Source organism: Eretmochelys imbricata, chromosome 9 (genome assembly GCF_965152235.1).
Source record: "Eretmochelys imbricata isolate rEreImb1 chromosome 9, rEreImb1.hap1, whole genome shotgun sequence".
Taxonomy (NCBI): Eukaryota; Metazoa; Chordata; order Testudines; family Cheloniidae; genus Eretmochelys; species Eretmochelys imbricata.
This window is the reverse complement of record NC_135580.1, coordinates 32,824,030-32,848,385: the sequence shown is the minus strand read 5'-3', so window position 1 is coordinate 32,848,385 and position 24,356 is coordinate 32,824,030. Positions and strand designations below refer to the sequence as shown.

At 38.9% G+C, this 24,356-nt stretch overlaps 1 protein-coding gene across 5 annotated transcripts in view; it reads left to right on the top strand.

Annotated features, from left to right (window-relative positions):
• Window positions 1-23,980, top strand: part of RASA2 (RAS p21 protein activator 2) — a 113,797-nt gene extending 89,817 nt beyond the window's left edge. For 4 of the 5 annotated variants that reach the window (XM_077826369.1, XM_077826368.1, XM_077826365.1 and 1 more), the window contains exons 12-24: window positions 1,281-1,395; window positions 2,034-2,108; window positions 2,933-3,056; window positions 5,513-5,619; window positions 8,480-8,566; window positions 8,651-8,728; window positions 13,994-14,067; window positions 15,472-15,578; window positions 17,356-17,438; window positions 18,216-18,424; window positions 20,211-20,314; window positions 20,995-21,184; window positions 22,006-23,980. In XM_077826369.1, the coding sequence (XP_077682495.1) occupies window positions 1,281-1,395; window positions 2,034-2,108; window positions 2,933-3,056; window positions 5,513-5,619; window positions 8,480-8,566; window positions 8,651-8,728; window positions 13,994-14,067; window positions 15,472-15,578; window positions 17,356-17,438; window positions 18,216-18,424; window positions 20,211-20,314; window positions 20,995-21,184; window positions 22,006-22,036 (1,384 nt within the window). In that variant the 3' untranslated portion in view covers window positions 22,037-23,980. The remainder of the gene's footprint in view (window positions 1-1,280; window positions 1,396-2,033; window positions 2,109-2,932; window positions 3,057-5,512; window positions 5,620-8,479; window positions 8,567-8,650; window positions 8,729-13,993; window positions 14,068-15,471; window positions 15,579-17,355; window positions 17,439-18,215; window positions 18,425-20,210; window positions 20,315-20,994; window positions 21,185-22,005) is intronic. The other variant, XR_013347109.1, reaches the window with a different exon arrangement.
• The last annotated feature ends 376 nt before the right edge of the window (window positions 23,981-24,356 follow it).

Sequence of the window (24,356 nt, the reverse complement as noted above, 5' to 3'; positions counted from 1 at the left end):
CAGCACTGACAGCAGGCCTGTAGGGGGTTCTCCACACTGACAGCAGGGCTACAAGGGGTTCCCTGCAACACTGGGGCACAAGGTGCAGGGGATGCTGCAGTCCTGGTCTTGCAGAGCAGAGATCTCTGGCCAGGACCGTAAGGATGAGAGTGAGCCCCTGGCCGCAGAGTGCTGCTGAACAGTTCCTGTCCAGGGACGACTCCCACACTCCTGCTGTGAGCAAGGCGCAGGATGAGCCCCCGGCTGCGGGGGAGGCCTCCTTGCTGCTGAATGGATCTTGCCCATCCTCCTTGCAGCCCTAGCTGGGATTCTCTGCTCTGCCCTGTAGGACTGCAACCTTCCCACTACCTTGTGCCTACAGGGTTCAGGTGTTACCAGCCCTGTGGCTGTGCAGGGAGCCCTCTGCAGCTCAGCTGTCAAAGACCCAGTCCCATGACAGCAGGGCTGCAGAAGGTTCTCTGACCAATCCCTACGGGCACAAGATGCTGTGAGGGTTTGGAAGCTGTAGGGCAACTGTTGATATTTTATGTTGTCAGTTTGTGTGTCAGCTGAAATTGATGTTTACCAACAAATATCATTTGAAATCAGAACCTAGCAAGCCTACCTATATTTTAAGAATCTGGTTGTATTTTAAAATATTAACACTTTTAAAAGTGTAATTCTCATATGATAACTTACATAATGTTTTTAATGTGCACATATTTTTCTATCATGATTGATCATTGTAATTTAAAACTGATTAAATTGGATTTATCAAATTAGAAACATCTCTTTTACAACTCAACATATAGATAGTTTGCATTTATAGTCAACAGCTACATCCAAAGCACAGCCTTAAGTGAAATATTTATTGGCTGAAGAGTACTAAGTCTATGTTTTAGTAGCATACTGTTTAGCTACGTTTTTCATTGTTTTGGAATTTTTTCTGAATGCATTTTTCTCACGAGCTGCATAGAGTTCTTTCTTTATTTTAGAGTGTCCTAAACTGTACATTTTAAATTTTATTATGTTGATGATTTAAATGAGTGCATGACTGTTGTTTTATGTTTAGGGGGGCGGGGGGGTTATTGCTTCTCTTTCTGTCCCTCAGTGTTCTCGGAAACCAAATGTTTAATCTCAGTGGGCAATTTCTGGTTTAAATATATTAAATGTTTTCTAACACCTGTCTAAACATGTATTTATGTAGTAGTAGCATTAAATAGCAGTCGTCTCTGAGGCTTATGTTCCTTAGATGTATTGCCTTTTTAGTTTCAATGATTTTATCTCTTTTTTTGTTACAGAGAAGTAAACACAATCTTCAGAGGAAACACCTTAGCTACTCGATGTCTTGATGAGATGATGAAAATAGTGGGAAAGCACTACTTAAAAGTTACTTTAAAGCCAGTCCTAGATGAGGTATGGGGTCTTCTTGCAGATATTTGCGGTAGTATGATGAGACTCTTGTGGTACCATCTCCCATCAATATGTACTTTCCTACAGCTCTTTTGTATAGAAACTATACTAAGTACTTGGATATTACAGTAGCATGTGCGCAGGGTTATGGTTCTGTAGCATATATAGCATATTTTTATCTATATACCAAGTATTATGAGCTAAGTTGCTTGTCCAAGGCTATTGTTTCACACCCTGCAGAAGCTCCTGGAGACATTCTGCCAGGCATTCAGAATTTCAGCAAGAACAGAATAAGAGCAATGGTTGTTGCACCACCTTCTAACCAGGTTAAGTGATTCTACTGGTGGGCACTGCGGGATAGGGAGGTCCATCATGGCAGAGTAGTCCTTTGCCCTAAAAGCACAGTGACTGCCCTTGTATAGATACATGAGAATGGGGTAGGCTCCTTGCATGCTGCTCCTTCCTTGTGGAACATGAAGACACTATTTACTATTTTGCCCTTCGGGTCTAGGACTTGTGTTTTTAGCTGATTTATTTAATATCTGAATATGTTGAAAAATTGGTATAGTAAACAGGTTAATCTTTGTGCTTTTTGTCACTTAAAAAAATTAACCAAAAGGTTTTAATTTGTATTGGCTCAGATATGCGAGTCCCCTAAACCCTGTGAAATTGATCCCATCAAATTAAAAGAAGGAGATAATGTAGAAGTTCACAAGGTAAGTGTCCTAATTTATTTTTTGTTTCCGCCCTAATGAATTTCCTAATTCGTATCTAAGTTTGGTACAGCTATATAAAGATCAGTTTTATTTTAGCACTGGCAAAACTCTAACATGCTCTGTTTCTGGTATTGGTATCATTCCCTTGTGACCTTGTTTCTACACTGTTACTAGTATTAAAGTGTATTGTCTTGTGTTTTTCTGTTTGTGGCATCAGCAGAGGACCCCCTGCTGGTTGCTCTCCATTTCAACCATTACCTGTCTTCCAAGTTTCACATGCGTACTGATCACCGACCTTCCCCCATCTGAATTCTTTTTAGTACAGCAGATGATATACTGACTGCTTCTGCTGTTAACTATGCTTAAAGCGTCGTTCAGTGAACTCTTCACTTGCCAGTGTTATGATTAAGCCATACCAGTTAGTGACATCTGCTGAAGGCAGTTTCATCAGCAAATTAAATAACTCTTTGGTGAGGACTGTTGGGAAGTTTATCCATCTTGGCACCAGGTCTCTGTATTGTTGAAAGGCAGTTTAATGTGTTCTTGCATTATATATCCTTGTCCTATATTGCAGTAAACCAGTAGTGCACTTTCCAGTGGACTTCTAATTCTGAAATTCAGTGAGGATTACCAAATTACCTCTTAACAGTAACAACCTGTTGTGTACTAGAATTACATAGTTGAAGAGGTCACCTGTATTTATGAATGGGCAATGTGTCCTATATACCATGCTGCTGTTTGTCTGTAGGAATAAAAAAGTGCTCTGTTGTATTTAACAGAAACATTAACATTCTGAAAGAATATACCTGTCTTTATCCTTTCAGGAAAATCTGCGTTACTATGTAGATAAAGTATTCAATACAATTGTACAGTCAAGTATAAGTTGCCCTACCTTAATGTGTGATGTGTTTTACTCTCTGAGACACCTGGCTGCCAAAAGATTTCCAAGTAAGTGTGTTTAAAAAAAATTCTTCATTAGAAATTGACAAAAGCTTTTTTCATTTAAGCATCTTTTGTGATCTCCACATGCTGTTTACCAAGAGTGAAATATTTTAAATTGACACTTATTCTCTCTAGTGGTTTTGTAAACAGCTCTTGTTTTTCCTAGACTGTGTAGTGTATTTTGTTAACCTGGTAACCGAACATTCTCTGCCTGGCATACTGTAATAAAACAATATTGGATAGTGGCAAGAGCTTTAACTGGGTAGGCAGCAGTACTGCTGAAAAGGATCTGGGGATTATAGTGGATGAAACACTGAATATGCGTCAACAATGTGATGTAGTTGCGAAAAAGGCTAATGCCATTCTGGGATGTATTCACAGGAGTGCTGTATGTAAGACGTGGGAGTTAACTATGCCACTGTGCATGGCATCGGTGAGACCTGAGCTGGAGTATTGTGTCCAGGCTTTAGAAGGATGTGGACAAATTTGGAGAGGGCTCAAAGAAGAGCAGCAAAAATGATAAAAGGTTTAGGGGGAAAAAACTGGACATGTTAATCTTGAAAAAAGAAAACTAAGATAGGGAGGGACCTGATAAGTCTTCAAATATCTTAAGGGCTATTATAAAGGGATGGTGATCGATTGTTCTCCATGCCCACTGAAGGTGGGAGAAGCAGTAATGGGCTTAATCTGCAGCAAGGGAGATTTAGGTTAGATATTAGGAAAGCACTTTCTAACTATAAGGATAGTTAGGCACTGGAATAGGTTACCAAGGCAGTTTGTGGAATATCATTTCTTGGAGGTTTTAAAGAACAGGTTAGACAAACATCTGTCAGGGATGTTCTACGTACACTTGGATCTGCCTCAGCATGGGGGGATAGACTTGACTGTTGGAGGTCCCTTCCAGCCCTACCTTTTTCTGATTCTCTGATTTCTTGATGCACCAAAGCAGCAGAGCTGAATGCTGCAAGACAGTAGCAACATGTGGATAAAAACTTCAAGGGACCACCAAAAGAAATACCTGAAGCAGAAGCAATACTGAAAGTATTTTAATAGTCAAATAACCGCTATAAAAAAGCATATCGTGCTGTAAAGCTGAAGCTAAATTTCCTGTTGCTTCTATGTAAAATACAGCTACTCCAACGTATATTGTGCCAGATGCAGTTCCATAGTTAAGGTAGTGTTGGGTATTTTGCAGTTAATGTAGGAATTCAAATAGTTTGTTACATATAAAGAATTCAATGTATCCTATCCAAAATTAAAGTACTTATTCTTTGAGTACAGAATGAATTTTCTGAGAACTTAAATAGGTTAATTGGTTTTGAATTAGCTTTCATTTTAAAAAAAGGATCCGTTAAGAAATTTAACACCGTGTGTCAGACCGGTTTCTGTCCAAATGACCTTAATACTGGAATAAAACAGACTATTGGAACGTCCTGTATCGTTAAAAATCAGTGACATCTCATGCATTGCTACAGGTGAAGACCGCTTATCCTAAAAAAGGTTTGTGTCATTATTCATAACTGAAATTTGTTTCTTCAGCAGAAGCTGATGAATGTGTTACAGAAAATTCTATGGAGAACTGCTCTCTTTCAAAATGGCTGCTCTCTCCTGCTATTGTCAAAGGCTCTGAGGACACAGATGCTCTCAGTTTAAGATAGTACTTTCAAAATGACCACTGTCTCACCTTGTTCCCAGTAGCAGTGAAACCAAGCTGCCCTCAGTGAAGACTGTGGTCCCACTATACTGTTAGACCAAAACCAGTAAAAAAAAAAAATCAGAGAGATTGTAAATATCCCCAAAACTTGTAAATGTAGCGTTAAGGTTAAATCTAAACATGTTAAGGTATGGAAATAAATAGTTATGGCACCAAGCAGCCTTGATACCACCCACTCGTGACATGAGGAAAAAATGGTGGTTAGGGAGAAATCAGTCTCATCAGTTTTATCTAATCTGAGACTAAAAATCTTACGTACTAATCATTATATGGCTTCATGGTTTATATGGTTTCATAATGATATTACAGGGTGGAGTTAAGGTTGTTTGGATGTCTTAACTACATTTGCATACCTTAAAAGAAATCGAAACCTGGTAAATTTAACCTTAACTCTGAATATACTAGTACACTATGCTAGTCCTAGTGTAGATGGGTTATCAGATGCCACAAGCATTTTTAACTCTGCAAATTAGACATGCTCAGAGCAGGGTCTAATCAATATGGCATGTGAAAGCATCTGTGGCAGCCGTGTTGCTAACCCTGAGGGAACTAAGCCAGTGTTAGCAATAATGGAATATTTTCTACTCATCATTGCCACCTTTTCATTTCATGCGCCTCATTAGTTCTGTTCTGTAGAAAAATAGTTCTCTTCCCTATTGATGCGGTCTCCCTACAGTTTTTATTTTGACTGTCTTCACTGTTTCCTTGTTAAGATTAGTTTGTTACATTTCATGGTTTTTCTCTGCAGATGACCCTCATGTACAGTATTCTGCAGTGAGCAGCTTTGTGTTTCTTCGTTTCTTTGCTGTCGCTGTAGTCTCACCTCATACTTTTCATTTACGACCTCACTATCCAGTAAGTTTTTTGTAAAGTTTTTTGTACCACTTTTATTCATAATCTGCAGATCTCTTTAGATAGAAAGATGTATAGAGAGAAGCTTCTTTCACTGGCTGTACTCGCAATTCAAAAAGAAAATCAGGATACTAATTTTCTGTAGGTTGGGTTTTTCCTTTCACACCTGGCTAAAGGAAACCATGGCTGTGTGGCTTTGTGGGAGGCATTGGCTAATAATTTATAGTGGGAGCTCTTAAATGATATGGAGCTGCTTTTACTGGAGGATATGTTTTGGGGAGTATTAGAGGAAGGTGCTGCTCTTTGTGGAGATGAAATCTTAGCGGGAGATTTTTTCAAAAGTAGAAATGGCAGTTATGAACCTCAGTTCCCTTGATTTCCTACCCCCATCCCTGTATGGAGTTAGGCTTCTAAATGTCGTTTGTGCCTTTGAAAATCTCCCTCCCCTTCCCAGTCTCTCAAATAGAAGTTGCAGGAAGAAATGCTTTCTATGATAGTATTGGGTAGCTCTGATTTATGCACTCATGTGGACTTTACTTACTCTCCTGTATTTCTAAATGTTCAACATAATAGCAAAAATTATACATATTCCATCCATATAATCTGGTAACTATATCATAATTGTAATATGGAACATACCCTTCTGAATTTGTGTACATAAATATTTAGTCTACATTTTATATTAGAAAATGTCAAAGCATAGGACTAAGCAATTGAATTACTGCTTACATATAAAGGAGAACATAACTCTTTGAAATCTCCCCAAGACTAATTGATATTTAATAATTTCATACATATATTATCCATGCACTTGGTGTTTTCAAAAGAAAAATCTACTTAAATAAATTTAGCCATTAGTCCAAAGACATTATGCAGAGATAGGCAAAGTGACAGCAAATTAATCCCATATGGTATAAAGACCCATCAATAGAATTAATACTTGGAGTCGTAAAGGGGCAAAAAAAGTACATTTCCCAAGGCCACAGTTGAACTCTTAAGTTAAAATGTGCAAGCTGGAAATCAGTAAATAGTGAAATTCGGTTAAATATTTATTTGGAAGACAGAATAATAGCAGTGTGCACGTGACAAGCCATTAAGAAAAATCGCATGTTAAGTGTGTATGTGTTGTGACAACCTACTCAACTTCTTGTTGCCTACTGTGGCACGGTGCAGCATTGACGCCACCTCTGTTTCCCTCTTAGTCCCAGCAATAGGCCTGTTTGGGGAGGCTATGTAAAGTAGAAGTCTGTAGTCCAAAGAAAACATGAAACAAAATGGCCTTTTTGCCCCTCCTTGGCTACCCTTCTACCTGCTGCCTTGTAGAGTGTTGATCCTCTGGATTTTCTCCCTGGAGGCCCAGGTCCTACATGAGCTGCTGACCTCTAGGGCTTTCTCCGTGGAGTCCTTTACCCAGTCTGGTTCTTCCCTGGGTGGATCCTTGGTCATAGTCTGTCTCCACTCCATCTGCCTGGGGTTGGCCTTTTCCCAGGCCTACCACAGTAGAGGTCTGCTTAGATCTAGCTGGACCCAAGCCTCAGAGGGTTGAATTGTTTTCCAAACTGACCCAACACCGAACCTGAGTTCGCACTACCACTATCCTCCTGAACCTGGGGTTGGCACGGCAGCAGTTGCATGTGCAGGCAATTGTGTGCCCTTGCCCTGCTCCTGCCATCTGCCACCCCTGCTATGCTGTGTGGAGTGAAGGGCTTTGACTCCTTGGCAGACTTATTCTGCAGCACACTCAACACAGAGGTGGTGTTGGCTGGCAAGAGCAGGTCATGCTGCTGCTGCACCAAGCCCATGGGCGGGAGGAAGAGAGACAACCTGAGCACAAGGAGGTCTGGTTATTTTCCCACCTGACCCGTACCTGATGCTTATAGTCAGATCCCATCTGGTTTGGGTCATGCTGCAGGACTCTTTCACACAGAAGCCTCCTCCCCTGCCACTGTCTCCCTTCAGTCATAGGGAATGTTGCTCCTCAGTCACGGGCCCACTGAGCCTTGCTCCTCTTAAAGAGACAGCCAACCTGACACAGTATATATGTATTTCTATAATATAAATATGCCTTTAAGTTTAAAAAAGAATTGGGATTGAGCCATAAAACTCTCCATTTCTGACATTCATCAGCAACGATAAATTATCAATAGTGTCTCTCACAGATGGGTAGTTGTATTTGACTGAGTTTTTCAGGTTTTCTCAGAAATACCAAACAGTGTTGTAAAGCTGTGTTAGCTTATTACCAGAGCTGGTTGAAAACTTTTTATCTAAACCATTTTTCAACAGAAAATTGGGGTTTGAACTAAACTTTTTTTGGCTTTCTGTGGAAAATTCCATTTTTACCACAAACCAAAAGAAAATTTTTGATTTTAAAAAAAACTAGGTTTTGAATTTTTCAACAAAAAGTTGAAAATTTCCAGGGGAAATACCCATTTTCCCACCAGTCTCTATTTATTAGCACCAGTATGTTGCAGGGGGAGAAAAAAATTGCAAAATCCTAAAAACCAACAAACATTGAAACATACAGAAAAAAATCCTACCAAAACAAAATGCTACTTTGCGCACACACAGCTCTCCTTTAGAAGAGGATGAGAATGAATGATAACACCTGGCAAGTTGTTTGTTTAATGCACTGCAAGGCACTAAGATACTACAGTGAGGGGAGAAATACATGAACCTGTGTATAAGAAGATGTTTAAATTTTCTCTCGAGAATTTACTTTACTTTCTAGCTGGAAATAATGTGTGACAAATCAAATAAGATGGCCGTTTTGCCAGATCCCTATTTTGAAATCCAAGTTTTGTATTGAGTTGCCTAAAAATATAAAGGGAGTCTTCAATTTGTTTCCTAAAATTATTTATTTTAGGATGCACAAACTTCTAGAACATTAACTCTTATATCAAAAACCATCCAAACTTTGGGGAGCTGGGGAAGTTTGTCCAAAAGCAAGCTTGTAAGTATATTAACATTCTTGATGTATTTGTTTCACGTACTTCTTGTTAGACATCAATTTATACGCTTATCTCTTCTCTTTTAGTCAAGTTTCAAGGAGACATTTATGTGTGAGTTTTTCAAAACGTTTCAAGAAGAAAAGTTTACAGAAGCTGTTCAAAAGGTACCCACTATGTAAACAATATTTGGCTGTTTTTAATGCCTTTGAGAGCAGGCCAGGCTTAATAATAAAATGCCTATGATATAAGATGTTTCCTTGCAATTCTGTTTTAGAAATCCAAGTATTATGTGCAATCTGTTTTTAATAAACCATAGATGTAAAAAAAAAAAGTGCCGAAGCAAATTTTTGGAGCTATAATCCAGCTCGCCATCTTGGCTGGAAATGACAAAGCTGAGGCTTGAACAATATAAAATATTTAGATATTTTAAATAAGTAGATTATTGAATGTTTATGTATGAAAATTGTATTGAATTTAAGGTTAAAGATCTTGGCTTCTTAAATATCTCTGGATGATCTCTGAATTGATATATATCCTATTAGAATATATCTTAAACTATTATATTGATATTACTTCATCCAGAGTTTTGTTATGAATGGTCTTATTACTGAAAACACTAGATATCAAAATACATCTCTACTCAATGCATAGATTTTTGCCTCTTTGCTATAGTTAAATGGAGAGCAGATCTGAACTTTAACTGTATGGATTTTAGAGCACTTAGAACAGTTGAGCTTTCATCAGATTGCTTTGAAATTTGGTATGCCTCCATGTGGGCACAGGGTATGGTTAGTGATCCAAATACGGGGCCATTTGACCAAGGGGTTACTGAGATGCAAGCTCTGGCGGGGTTCGGGGAAACAACACTTTTCTTAAAACGATGGTAATTTCTGGCAACCGTATTTTTTTTGCTCATGGACGGAGATCAAACTAAGGCTCAGATCATCACCTCAGATACTCGAGGGTACCCTGATCAGAGTGCCTGGCACCCAGCAGTCCTTTGGGGGAAATCACATGAAAACATTATTTCAAAAAGGGGTTGCTTCTCCAGTTAGGCATGTTAAGGCACACTCGCCTATTCATGCACCTAATAGACTTTCTGGACATGCACGGTGTAATCTATCTGTGAAACTATATCTACACTACAGGACATGAGTGGCTCTAAGAATATGTTATGGTCATCGAGTCCAAGCACCACCCCAGGTACTGAGAGTTTGAATCCAAGTTGGGGTAAAAATCTGAAGTTTAAAAAAAGCAGGCATATTGCTCCTATCTGCCTCTATCAATGTTAGTTTATTTTTAGTTTGGAGAAATGTATTCTGAGTACAGCGGAATAGTCAGCAGGGACTTAAACTTTTTTGAAAGGAGAATAAACTACACAAGCAAATGCTCTCTGAGAGGGGAGTTGACAAGGTGTGGAAGAGTAGGTACGAATAAGGGGCGAAGGGTTGGGGGAATCAGGTGATGGGAACTAAGGAGAGGGATGAGACCCTGGGAAGAGAACGGGAGAATAGGGATCAGGGGTACCTGTCAGCCCACATTCCCCTCCCAAGTGTGTGTTCCCCCTGCCCATCTAAAGGGTTGTTACCCTCCCCTCTTCCCTGCCGCTTCCCCCATGTGAGTCAGGGACAAGGGATGTCTGAGCCTCTCACCCTTCCTGCTCCCAGTATGTGTGCCAAGATTTGAAAGCTCCTGCCCATCTGTGGACATATGATCCCCCAGCCTTCCCCCTCATGTGAGCCAGGTTTGGGGGGAGCTTGCCTTTTGAGGGTGTCTGAGCCCCACCCCCATATGTGAATCACAATCTGGGGAAGCCTTGTCCTTCTAGGTGGGGAGTTTAGAACAGCCATGCTTAAAGCATGCGCCAGGAACACGCTGCTGATGATGGGGTGAGGAGCTGAGTGCAGGTGTGCTTGACACGCACCAGAAACTCTCCAGTGTGGGGGACAGGAAGTTCACACACCTCAGAGCTGTTGTTTCATCTACAGTAAGTATTCTCTCTCCAGAGAATCTCATTGAGGTGAACTGGCTGTTTTAATGGCTGAGCCTGCTATGTTGTTGATGGATGTGTAGAACTCCTCCCTTCCATTCTCTCTGTGATGTCATGCAGTATTGTAATGGAGCTCCAGTTCTGAGCTAGCTAAAGTTGGGAAGCCCTTCCTGATTAAATGACGGCTATTCTAAGTGCTCTAAAATCTGCCTGCTTAGACAGATTGTCTTGACGTTTGCTATGCCTTGTGGGAGTGTAGGGAGGGTTAGTGATCCAAATGTGGGGTCACTTGAGCAAGGGGTTCTTGAGATACAGCCTGCTGGGGAAAAAACAGCATTTCCTTAAATTCAGATTCTAGCAACTTTGAAGTTTGAAACTCATGTGGGGCAAAAATCTGAGAATGAACTATAAAGATTTAGGGAAAATGTGGTTCTATTAAGGGTTGGTGTGTTTGTTTTTTGTTTTGTTTTTCAAAGCATGACCATTATCCCCATTTCACTATAGCAAAATATACAGAGGTGGGAGGAAAGGAACATTTAGGAATCACATAGACCTGTGTGGCCTAGTGGAAAGACCACTGGATTGGGACTGTTCCCAGCTCTGCCACTGACCTGCTGAGTGACCTTGGGCAAGTCACTTCATCTCTCTCTCTCTGAGCCTTGGTTTCCTATCTGTAAAATGGAGATAATGACATGTAGGTCTTTGAGATCTACTGATGAAAAGCACTATATAATAGCTAGGTCTTCTGATTATTAAATAGCCACAGCAGCATTCAATTACAAACCTAAATCAGAACTACAACTGTCTAAATAACCTCTACCAACAAACATTTCTTTCTGTTTAAAAAACTAGGAAATTAAAAGGCAGAAAACTTTAGAATAAAGTTAAGGATGCTGTGGGGAGAGCTTGTGCCCTTCCAGAACATCGAGTTCAGCAAGACTCATACTTTGGAAAACCAGAAAGTACAAAGTTATGGTAGATGCCTACGCAGCCTTAACTCTGCCTTCTTTGAGAAACACCCCAATACACCCATTGCACATGTGCTCTCGCTTTCTCCCTCCCTCTCTCTCCACTGCCTGTGCTTGCCCGATGATCAAACACTGAGCCTACTCCCTTGACAGAATATTACTTATAAAATTTAACCACTTTACAGCCTTTTACAATCTTTCCATACATCTACAACAGACAACACCTAACGTATATTTTCCCATTACCTATCGTTAAATCCACAGACTGCTGTCATATCCCTCCTCACCCATGGCAAGAAGACCCCAGTGCCCTGCTAGTGACACAATATCCACAATACTGTATTGAAATTATGTAGACTGCAGCCTCAAGTTGTTCTTTGAATTCTGGTCCCTATTTGTGTTCCACCAAGGCTGCACATGCACCTGAAACAGCAGAGTTCTAGCAAGTGGTGTCTGCTGGTCCGCACCTCCACACTGAGGATGTAAGGGGCAGCATGCACCGATGCCTCTCCAGTTCCTTTTTACTGTGTGGCCTGAGTTGGAATCTTCTAGTGTCTGGAACTGATCATCTTCTACGTTCTTGCCTGTGAAATATTTAAAAGTTTTATCCTGTTAATTAGTTTTTTTATAGTTAGATATATAGTTAAAATTCCCTGCCCCAGGGAATCCTCCGATCCCGCGATGCAGGACTTAAATCACACCCAGCCTTCTGTGTTGCATCCCTTTCCCGACTCCTCTTCATTCAGCGATGATCACCAGTGCTGCCTCTGCTGCCTTGGAGAAACTCATATCTCCTCTAAGTACAGCATCTGCCTCTCCTTGCCAGTTGAACATGGCAGGCATGAGAACTCTTAACTGGAAACACCTAACAGAACGTGCCATGAGGCTTGAGGCTTCATTTGAATCCAGCCTGTGGTAACCCTCCTGTATGTGGACCTGAGACATCAAGGAATGCACCTTCTAGCTCAGTGCCTTACTCAAACATGGGAGTGGCTTGAATAAAGGACACTTTCACGTGGCCCTTCTCATGAGAATAAGATGCACTATTGTAAACTTAAGAGCAGAGCCCCTCCTAGACCATCTTAGAGAAGGGATCCCTCTCTGCAAGTTGGGCAAATCTTCATGCTCGTGACCATGATCAAAAGGCTCGTTGGAGCAATGCTCTTCAACATGGACCTCAATACCAATCAAAACAAATCACTTGAGTGTCAAGGGACCCTAAACCATCATTACCAACGATAACACAATCGAAGAGTACATCACTAGCAGTACCACCACAGCCCCAGAAGGAACCACCAACTACTAAGACACGGACACTGATGGCACGGGGCAATGAGACTCGGCCTCCAGAATCCTACCACCCCAGAAAACCTTGTCATCCTCCCGTACCCGCAATCCCCCCCGCCCCATTGTTCAGCCCTACCCGCACCAGGGAGATCCTCTCCCATTCCATCTTCTAGCTGTGGCTTCCCAATACCTGTACCAGTGAGGCCACTTATAGAACCAGACCCAGAGTTCTCATCTTCTAGAGTCACACTTTCCAGTGGAACCATCTTCCCCTCCACAAAGGGAGTTCAGTCTGGACAGAGGTTCAGGAGTCCTCTGTTTTCAGCCTTGTTGATCTAATTGTGGACCTCATCCCTTGGGATCACCACATAGGTCATGACTATAGTGGACAGAATGAAAAGGTCTTCTGGTCTCTTCTCAAAGAATTTCATTTTGGATAACTTCCTTTATCTATGTTTGTTATGGTCTGGTGGAGAATTGCCTGCCAGATAATCTGACTGCTCATTCCACAAGATTACAAGCAACCTCAACGGCATTCCTCATGCAGGTCCTATCCAGAACATCTGTAAAGCAGCTGTTCTAATTTTATTCCTCCACCATTCAGTACAGCTGCACCTAAAACAGTGAGTGCCACTGGAGTGCATGCAAATATTTTCCAGAGGCTATTGCCAGCTCCAGGGTCAGAGTTAAGATTGCATAAGCGTTTACCTTACTCTGCGTTTTCTGCTTTTCAGGAATTTGAGTTTTGCAGAGCTCGACATTCTGAAAAGTACAAACTAGCACCTGTCAACTTTAACTTTGCGTTAATGAAGTTTTTTGCCATTTAACTTTTTTATATATTTGTATATTACATATACGCATAGGCCAAGATGTTAAAAATGAGCCTAAAATTAGGCTCCTAATCTAATAAGTGTCCTAACTTTAAAAAGTACTGAGCAACCAACAGCTCCTATAGGCTTTTGGAAATCTTTTGTGTAGTTTTAGAAATTTCTAATGTACTCTTTTAAACTGTTTTCATGTTACTGACCTTTTTAAAACTGAATTCCATACAATTTACCCCTAGTTACACTCTATTTACCGAAGTATTTGTATACTGTAATAAATGGTGTTTTTATGAGAAACACTATGGATTTGGGCAACTTTTTTTCTTTCCAAACATAACCTATTCTCCTTGTTCTCTTTAGTTTTTAGATGAAGTATCATCTACTGAAAGTAAAGAGCCCAGTGGCATGAGTGAACCACTACATCTAAAAGAAGGGTAATTGAAGTGTAAAGTACTGTCCATTACACAAATGTTTAGTAAAGAAATTATATCAAAGCAAGAATGTTTTGCATGTCCATCTTTTAGCATTTATACATGTAAATCTGTATGAATTTTACCCTTATTTAATTACAGCAAATTACTTTATAAAATGAGCAATAATTAGAAGACATGTTGCGTTGATTATGCTATTTATGAAATTTGTGAAAATACTCCATTCGAGATACATCAATGATATGTAGTTTGTAGAATTCGTTAACCGCTCTTGTGGAATTCTTATAACTCACCTTATCGTATTTCTTAATTTTTTAAAAGTGTGTCTCTGTATTTCTGATGGAATGTAATCATGCCGTCTCAGTGGCAGATTTAATAAACGTTAAAATGTATTTCAGAATCCCATAACTTGCTATTAGAATGACTTCACATGCTCTGCTTCTTGAGCTCTGAGACCCCAAATATACCAAAGCAGAAAAATACTTCCCATAATTAGAGAGCGTATGAAAGTTTCATTCTTAATGAATCATGGAATATTTGAAAAACGTGGGGCAGAGATGGTTAATGGTAAAGTAAAAAGTTTCTTTTGCCCATAAACTCCCTTGAGTTAATCTATTTACAAGCTATTCCTGGGTTAAATATATTCAGTTTATACCTGGGAAGCAGATTTTTAGCAACGGAATCATCCTCTGCAGAATAATAACTTCTGGCACATGAGAGTTAAATGGCCAAACTTATTTAATATGGAAAATTGTGTACCTTTTACCCTGCCAAAACATGGGGGAGAACAATGCTTGTTCCCAAAACATACTGAATAGAAATGGGGAAGAGGACAGCTACAACAGATAAGTCACTAAACATCCTGATTCACAAGCCTTATCGGCGCTGGGGGATTTACCCATTGCTGAAAATAGGTGTCAGCAAAGGGTGCAGTTAAAGCAGTGTTTGAATGTAATTTGTTCTGGTCTGCATTTGCCTTTGAACTGTGTTGAACATCAGTTCAGCTGCACCTGTTTCCTAAGCTAGATGAAGCTATATACTCTGAGGAAGATGGAGAGGAGAGAGAATCTCATTTGGATGCACATCACCATTTTGGTAAAATGCAGGTCTCCAGAGGTATGCAAGAGGCCCCTGTCCTGGATTGGTGCTTCAAACAAGTGATGGGATTTTGATTGTCTAGCGCTCAAAGTTCTTACCTGCTAAAGAATCTCTTGACGGAGTCACTATAAGAGAGGGAGTTTCAAGATCTATTTTGTGAACCAAAGTAGTCTTTAAACCTAGATTTTTCGTGTTTTCATTGCATGACACATAGCTCATTCTCTCCAGTTAGTTTTTAAACTAAGTTTTTAAAGCAAAGCTCTTTAGTAGGTGAGGTTTGTGCATTAATAATGTGATTTCTCTGTACAGTGAAATGTATAAAAGAGCTCAAGGAAGAACTCGGATTGGAAAAAAGAATTTCAAGAAACGATGGTTCTGCCTAACAAGCAGAGAGCTCACTTATCACAAACAACGAGGTAAATCTTAATCTGTTTTTCAGCAATTTGGTTTTTATTGAACACTGCTTATGTAATTGTGCTAAGAAATGGTAAATGTGTGTGTCACAGCCATTAAGTGACTTTAAATATCATGATCATGTTCTTATTTACTGTAATAACAAAACACTAACAATTTTCAATCTTTTTGGCTATTTCCTTTTCTGAAGTGATTCTCAGTGTCTTGGTTGCATCCAATTTTGAATCCTGTTTGTTTATCCCCAAATCTGTTTGCTTTTTCCCCCCAGAGGTGCATGTTGCATATAGGATTGTTCTACCCTGCATTCCAAATGCTTCCCATCTGAGCTGTAGAGATCTAGTTCCTAGCCATCCTGCAGAAGGACTTCGACAAACCCTACTATAATTCCACACTGTTGGGTTCCCCATAACCAGCAGAACTATCAGGGAACATTGGGGAGTTTTTAAGATTTTAAAAGGATTTCTAGCTAGAGTAAAATGTGTGCTGGTGACTAAAAGTTTTCTGGAAATGTACTGTGTTAATCACAAATTAGTTTGACTACTTCATAGACTATTACTTGTTTATAGAATCACAAGTGGAAAAAGGTCTACAGAGCAATCAATTTCTTCATCTCACAGAACTGTCCTTAAGGGTTTTCACCATTTAATCAAGAGTCTTTACTATTTAATCAATCAGCAGAAATCCAAAATTCAGGAATCTTCAGTTCATGAGCTGCAGAGCCTAGTTTTGATTCAGGAATCAAAACTGCCTGTTTTTGTTATCAACCATGAAACCTTGATTTCTGCCTTTACCCTATCTGCAGACCTATCAAAGAGGATACTGTTACTTGTGTGATACTGTGAAGGAAGTGGTCTACTGGTGACAGAACTGTGACATATATACATTTTGAGGAGCACTTAGAAACACACTGACAGCATGACTATAATTGTCAGTTATGAGTAACAAACAAAATAAATTGATGCTAGCCAATGGCCAATGAATAGGCATTTATATGTTCTGAATAGTTGACTGTATCCATTACATCCTTAGTGCTGCCTGACTAAAGCTATATACGCAACATGAATTAGGAGTTCATATATGGTACCACAGCTAAGAACTAGCTTTCATGTTTTTGTCTCTTCCTATGTTCTGTGCTACTCATTCACAATACGCAAGGGTAAGGATCTCATCAGTATTTTCCTGATTATTGGCACTTTGCCTATCAAGTGGAGGAACTGCTTTCCTAGTCTTGGAGTGTTTCTAGCTTGCTCATCCTGAATCTGCCTTCGCTCATAGTCTTCATACAGTATGTGTAGGCATGCTAATTTAACTAACACATTTTGACCCATTAGAAGTGTTGGATTTCAAAAGGACATGATACAGTAAAGTCTTGATTTCCTACACAGGAAGGCTTTCTCTCTTCCACTGGTCTGTTGCAGAATGGCATCTGATGAGATTTGGTCTATGTTGATCACAATTCAACTTCTCACTTTAATAAAAGAACAGTGAACATACTTGTTCAACCTGCTTCCTATGTATTGTTTATTAATTTATGCAACACTACAAACAAATGAGTGAGAAACAAATGTGTTTTGCCTGTCCGTAATGTCTATTTTTGTGCCTCATTTCTGAGCCCTTTATTCTCATATCACTAGTGTTAAACCTTTTGATTAGTTTGTCCTTTGTCAACAATGTGGATGCATATCTTGTGAAATCTCAACTTCTAGTATCCGTGCTTTGATCCCAGGAAATGATTTGTAGTCTGATTCATTCTTGTTATCCATTCACAAATTTATGCAGACAAAGAACCAATTTACATCATTCCAATCAAAAACATCCTCACTGTGGAGAAGCTTGAGGAGAGCGCCTTCAATAGGAAAAATGTGAGTCAGATGTAGCTTTTGAAATAATAGATTCATAATTCCTGATGAGTTCTTGAAGAAATGACTAGTGGTGATAACTTCATAAAATAATCCCTTATCATTTTAGAATTAAATTCTCAATTTTTTTCTGCCCTGGGCTTCCAAACAAACATTTTTTGTCATTACTTTAATCCCACAATTCTCTGGGGTCATGAAACCATAGCTGTTCTTTGAGCAGAGGTGATAGAGGAGGCAGCTCTGGAGGGTTCTGATGCCTTTTAATTTGTGGAGAAATTATGTTGCTGCTGTCTGTGAGATGATTCTGAAGGAAATAGGGGGATTTACATCTTCTCTTCCCTTCCCTCCTCATCCACATGTTGCTTTGCTCCAAAGGAGTGCTGCTCAAAGATGGAGAGCAGCTGTCTGAGCACCAGGGGCCATGGGGTCAAGGCAGCTGGTTCTTTACCTTCTTGAGCAGTGCTTCCTGGTATCTGGAAGTGGTGTAGCCAGGGAGCAGAGATGATGAGTGAGAAGTAGTATCAATGTCCCAGGGTGCTTGGTCAGATTAGAAATGGGGCAGCAGCAGCAGCAATAGAGAGAGGAGGAAGAAAGACCTCTCCTTCCCTCCGCTTAATTCACTTCCTGTGGTTCCTTGTGGCTGTTGAGTTTTGGTGATTTTTTTTTTTTTTTTTTTACAGTGACCTCTATTCAGTTGATTTGAATATCTTCAGAGTTACTCAGTATGTTGACTCTGTCACTGAATAGAATTTTTGCAGAATAAAACACTTTCATCCACAGATGTTTCAAGTGATTTATGGAGAGAAGCCACTCTATATCCAGGCAAATAACTGTGTGGAAGCTAGTGAGTGGATAGAAGCTCTCTGCAGGGTAAGCAGGTGTAACCAGAGGAGACTGAGTGTTTATCATCCCTCCGCTTTTCTGAATGGGAACTGGCTTTGCTGCAAGGCCACCACTGAGAACACAAAGGGCTGCACTCCATGCACTGCGTAAGTTGCTTCTGAAGTAAAAAGCATTCTACAATAAAATGAGTCATTGATTCCTTTTGCAACTTGCAGATGGTTCAAGCATTAGTTTTGTGTTTTCTTTCACAAGTTAGCTGTATGCTTCTCTTCGTGTTAAAAAATAAAAATAAAATAGTAACCATGCTTTATCAGTATAAAATATTTTATTTTGATAGGCATGTTATTTCATCTAATATTTTAAAATACAAGAAAAGGGCAGTGTAGCATGTAAATTAGAAATGCTGTAAGTTATTGCTATCACTCTACAGACTATATATTGTAGCTCAAGATTTCTCTAGTCTGGGCATTGATTATTGGATTACCTCACCCACCAGTATTACAGAAGCAGTAGTTTTTAGAACCAAGTGGGTTCTTCACATATACTGTAAATATGGGAATGCAGTGCTGTCCCTCTCCTGCTGCTGCTACAGAAATGGCTTCTCTCAGCAGCTGTGCCACAGACCCTTTGGATTTTTCATGGCTGCTGTCTCTTCCCTCCCCACCCTGCAGTAATTGACAACCATCAGCCAGATCCTGTCATCTGATGCATCTGCTTTGCACACTGCCAGCAGGATGAAGCCTTGAAGCTGGCTTAGCCAGCTATACAGAGATACCCCTGTTCACCCTCTGGGCTCTGGTGCACGGAATGAATGGAAGGCATGTTGAGGAAGGGGTGTAACCAGTGTTGCTTATCACTGGCTACCTCTGGATGGTGCAACTGCTCCTTTTGGATTGTTAGCAGCTGTTGAAAATTAGAGCAAATTTGAGGCTTCTCTAGTTTGATCAGATTCAGGATCCAAGTTAGGATCCACAGATGGCAGAGAGCCGCTATATCACACCCTGCTAGCTAAGTTGTACACAGTTCGCTGACTTGCAACTGATGATTCAGCCCCAAGTCTGTCACTGTGCTGTTCAAGTAGTCCACTTTACCTTTTTACCTAGTATTCTACCAACCATTACTACAATAATTTTCTTTAAAATATACTGTACCTAAAGAAGAAAACAAGCAATGTAATCTTACAATTTGTGTTTGTCGGACATTTTGATAGAAGTATTAGTTTGCTACTTAATTTTGTTAGGCTGCTGCTTAAAAAAATAAAAAGCATAATTTTGCATTTCTAATAAATTTATCTTTAACTTGATGGATTGTATGCTACCCTCAATGTTTAATTCAATCAACACTATTAAATCATCCAGTCCAGTCTCCCAGACCCATGGAAGATAATACCGTATAGTATTAACTGAAAGAGTATTATTATTTTAAAATATCTCAATTCGTTAACACAGTAGGACTTCCACCAATTCAAATGAACATCACTTTTTAAGAATGTTTTCATCTCTTTATTCCTAAAAATATTCCATTATACTACTTTAAATAATGCCTCTCCCTCCTAGTGTCTTCACTTTCAAATATAGTAGGGACTATTAAAACTCGGCATTTATTCCCCATGGTAACTAACCTTATTGTGGCATTGGAATTATTTTCAAATATACGGCAAATTCTGCTGTAAAAGTCCATTTTTAGTAACGCTATACTGTCTTCTACTTTAATTTGTGTAAACTCATGTTTTTGCATCCATATAAGATTTATTAACTTGTTAAATCTTGAACACTAGTTTGAATATGTGAAGTTCTATGTGAGTGACAGGCATTATAATTATAAATGGATAAATATATTGAAATTCATTCAGCTCTTATTTGCGTTCAAGCTCTCTAGGAGAATGGCTTGCAATATTTACTATCTGTATCTTCACCTAACTTTATTTTGTAGAGGTGTTCCTGCTGATATTCAAATTGAGATTGATGGGGATAGAGAAACCGAAAGAATTTATTCACTTTTTGCTATCAACATGCCTAAACTACAAAAGATGGAAGGTATCTGAATACTAATTCAATGGAGTTACAGTAGCATAAAATAATTGTAATGGCATGGAGAATAAGACTGATAATGTCATGTTAATGTTTTATACTTACAATTTTATATAAAATTAAAATGAATGTACTTTCTACTAAATTTCTGATATTGCTGTATGATCAAATCATTCTCATTCAGCAGTTTGAGGTTGTCGTCTCTGTATGTGCACATGTAACTCCCATTAATGTGCTAATTGGATTTGTTTGCAAATTAACGAGAATATATACAATTTCCATGCAGTGAGCAAAGGGAATGTCACTTATGCTCCCTTACACCTAGAGCCACTTGGTCTTGTACTACTGCTTTTTATTAGTGCTGAGAAAAAGAATCCTTGGTGGCATGACTAAGAGTCAAGAAAGAATCAGTTTTATGGCAGCATTACCGGTAGTCCTTCTATTGTAGGGACCCAATATGTAGAATAAATGTTAGACCCATTGAGGATGAACTTACAAAGCTAAACCAAGTTGCTCACCATATCTCATTAATACCATTTTTCCTCCCTGGCTTAGTCCATTTTACGTTTGTTAAAAGTAACTCCATATTTGAAAACTTTGAAATCCCTATCTGATCAATGAGATGAGTTAGCTCTGTTTACTGAAAGTAGAAAACTGTAACCTTTTATTTGTGGTGGTCTTTGTAGAGGCTTGTGGAAGTATTGCAGTCTATCAAGGTCCACAGAAAGAACTAGACGACTATTCTAATTTCACAATTGAGGACTCTGTAGCAACTTTCCAAACTCTTCAACAAATAATAGCCGTAGTAGAAAAGCTGAACGAGCCTCATGAAAAATATCGGAAGAAAAGGTCATCAAGTGCTAAATATGGCAGTGAGTAAGTATCCTCTGTAATTCCGGCCACCCTGTATGTACATACAGGGAAAAAAGATGGGCGGTGGGGGCTTTCAAGCGGTACAAGTGCCTTAACACCTTCGGATGATAGCTGTTGAGTTTAAACCTGTCAGGGCAGGGATTCTTTTCTTCAGTGTTTGTTCAGTGTGCAACACAAATGGGGGCCCCAAACCCAACTGGACATTTGGGGACTATCTTAATGTAAAAGTGTATTACTACTACTGTTAATACATAAATCAGGTATTTAGACGAGCTGATTCACCACCAGATTATCATGACACTTCATGGGGCATAATAGTATTCCCCAGAAGTACTGCTTCTGAAACAGGATTCCCAGGAAACCAAGTCAGCAAACACTAACACTACTAAAAGTACTGCAACAATGACTGGTGTGAACACCTGTCAGTTTGACATACCATTGGCCATGGTAAAAGGTGGGTTACATCAGCAGTCAGGCTAGTCTAGAACTTCAGACTTAACTGTCAATCGTGAATATTCATACTTTGTTTGTCATGGGGTTTTTTTTCCTTTGTGTAAGGAAGACCCAAATTGTAAGAGAAGGAGACCTCTTAACATTGATTTCCTGTTTGCTCAGTGATTTGAACAGGTCTGTTTCGGGGCTAATGTTGCTTTCGTGTGATAGCACATCAGGATTTGAGCAAATAATGAGACTTCCCAACATGCACTAAAAATTATGCAGAAAGTATAGCTTGACATTTTAAAACAAACTAAGTTAAATTATATGATTATTAGAAACCAGCTATTTTTCCAGCAAAAATACTTATATGCAGTTTTATTTTCCAGAGAAAACCCAATTGTTGGAAAAGTTTCCTAACAAAACTAAACTGTGGCTTATGTGGATTCGGAAGAAACTGGAAGTGTGTTTTTTTTGGTGGGTTTTTTATTCATGGTGTACACTTGTCCGAAGTATTTAAGAATGAACAGAAATGCTACCTGTGTTCACAATCTATTTAATATTTAATAGAGAAGTATGTTTGGGAAACTGATCATGAGGGTTATTCCTGTTTTGATGAAGAACTTGAAGCTCCATGTTCTTGAAGTATCAGTTGTGAGTAAATCTAAATATTTCTGCAATTGCTTTTTTTTTTTTTTTTTTTTTTTTCTTGGAACATCCTAAAGGAATTAGCTTTCTGAAGGAGGAAAATCAACACCAATTGTTGATTGGATTACATCTCTCAATATACTGGACTCGCATTTAATCCACCATCAGTGCCTGCTGTGCTGAAAGTCTTGCAGTGGAAATCCCAACATATGATGACTCAAAAGGATCTGAACCTTCACATTCAGTGCATGACTTTTTTCTCTTCCTTTGTCAAACTATTAATTTTGTCAGGTCTCCAAGGTAACTGCAACTGAAGTTTTATAAAATCATGCAGTGTGTTCTGTGTACTGCAGACACCAATGTTAGTTATATTTTTATTTTAAAAAAAATTACTGAAGAAGGAGAAATCAGGGAATCTGTTATTAGATTGTACTTCTTGTTTACATTTGGGGTGAGCAGTGGATGGCGTGACATAAGACCACAGTCTGTTTTTCTTTTGTAAAAAATCAGGTACTAATTTTTCTTGATGTTTTTTTAAATTATTATTATTATTTATTTTTAAAATGCAGATTAGCAACACTTTTTGGAAGCTAGCTTTCCTGCAAATGAGAAGAATGCAAATGTGACAATGCTGTGGTTGGTTGGATACTGTTCACTTTACATCTTCCCATCTAGGATTTTTTTGAAAATAAAAAATTGGCACATTTCGGTCCAGCTCACCTCTCATTACAGCTATATTAAATAATCTCTCTAGAATAATCACTCCAAGCACTTTAGATATCTGGACTGCCCCAGATTATATTTTTAGATACTTTGTAGTATCTAATCTTTATGATCAGTTGAATGATCAGTGCTGTTACGTGTTAAAAAAATGCTTTGACTATTTTTTAATTTCTAGTTATGCGGGGGTTTTTATTTGTCAGATCCAACAAATATGAACTGGCATTCTTGAGTTTAGAAAGTTTTGATTCTTGCTCTCTTCCTCTGAGAATTAATGTTTATGCTGAAAACCATATCTGTACATAATCCGTAGAAGCAAGGTAACACTTTGGAGAAGAGAAGGCTAAACTTTCCTTCACCAGTATTAAATATTATGGTATACATGGTAAAGTAAAATAAAATAAAACACACTGTGTACAGGTAGTACTTCATTTTTGGAGCACTTGCTGTTTTTTTATAATCATGATTTGCCCCAGTCAGAGTTGAGAATGTAATTCATCAGTACAAATGTAGATCCACAATGTTTACAAAACAATAAGCTGTTTAAAATACTGTTGTAGGGTGCCTTCTTCTAAAATCCAGTCAGTTGGTATCACAGGATTGAAATCACTGTTGAAATTAAGGTAACTTTTCTATTAGGACAATCACTTCTTAGTATTAAAGCAACTGATTGAAATCAGTTGGGATTTGATACCAGTGTCTTCAACATCAAATCATTTATTACTACTTGCCATTTTACCAACAAGTATAGTCCTGTTTTTGCATTACTTTACTATTGGATGTATTCTTAAAAGAATTTTACTTGCCCTCAATTTCAGTTAGAAAAAATTCAATTTGTTGTTGACACCCAGAAATGTATTCTGTCAAGGTCAATTTGACCTAGCTATTTGCCAAAGAAACAAGGTTTGCCAGATTTGAACAGCACTAATAAGTGTTAGAATTAAAAGGAGTACTTGTGGCACCTTAGAGACGAACAAATTTATTTGAGCATAAGCTTTCATGAGCTACAGCTCACTTCATTGGATTTTTCGTGAGCTACAGCTCACTTCATCGGAATCCAGTGAAGTGAGCTGTAGCTCATGAAAGCTTATGCTCAAATAAATTTGTTCGTCTCTAAGGTGCCACAAGTACTCCTTTTCTTTTTGCGAATACAGACTAACACGGCTGCTACTCTGAAACCTGTTAGAATTAAGTTTTGCTATTTATTGTGACCAGCCTTATTACAAAATGTGCTTGTGTCTGTTTCTTGAAGCCTGTTTCTGTCACTTAACAGCAAAGTTAAATATATAACAAGCTTAAATCTTATATTATTGTAAGGAAAAAAAAACCTTTTGAAAATGCACTTTTCATTTGCTTTGATGGTACTAGACTA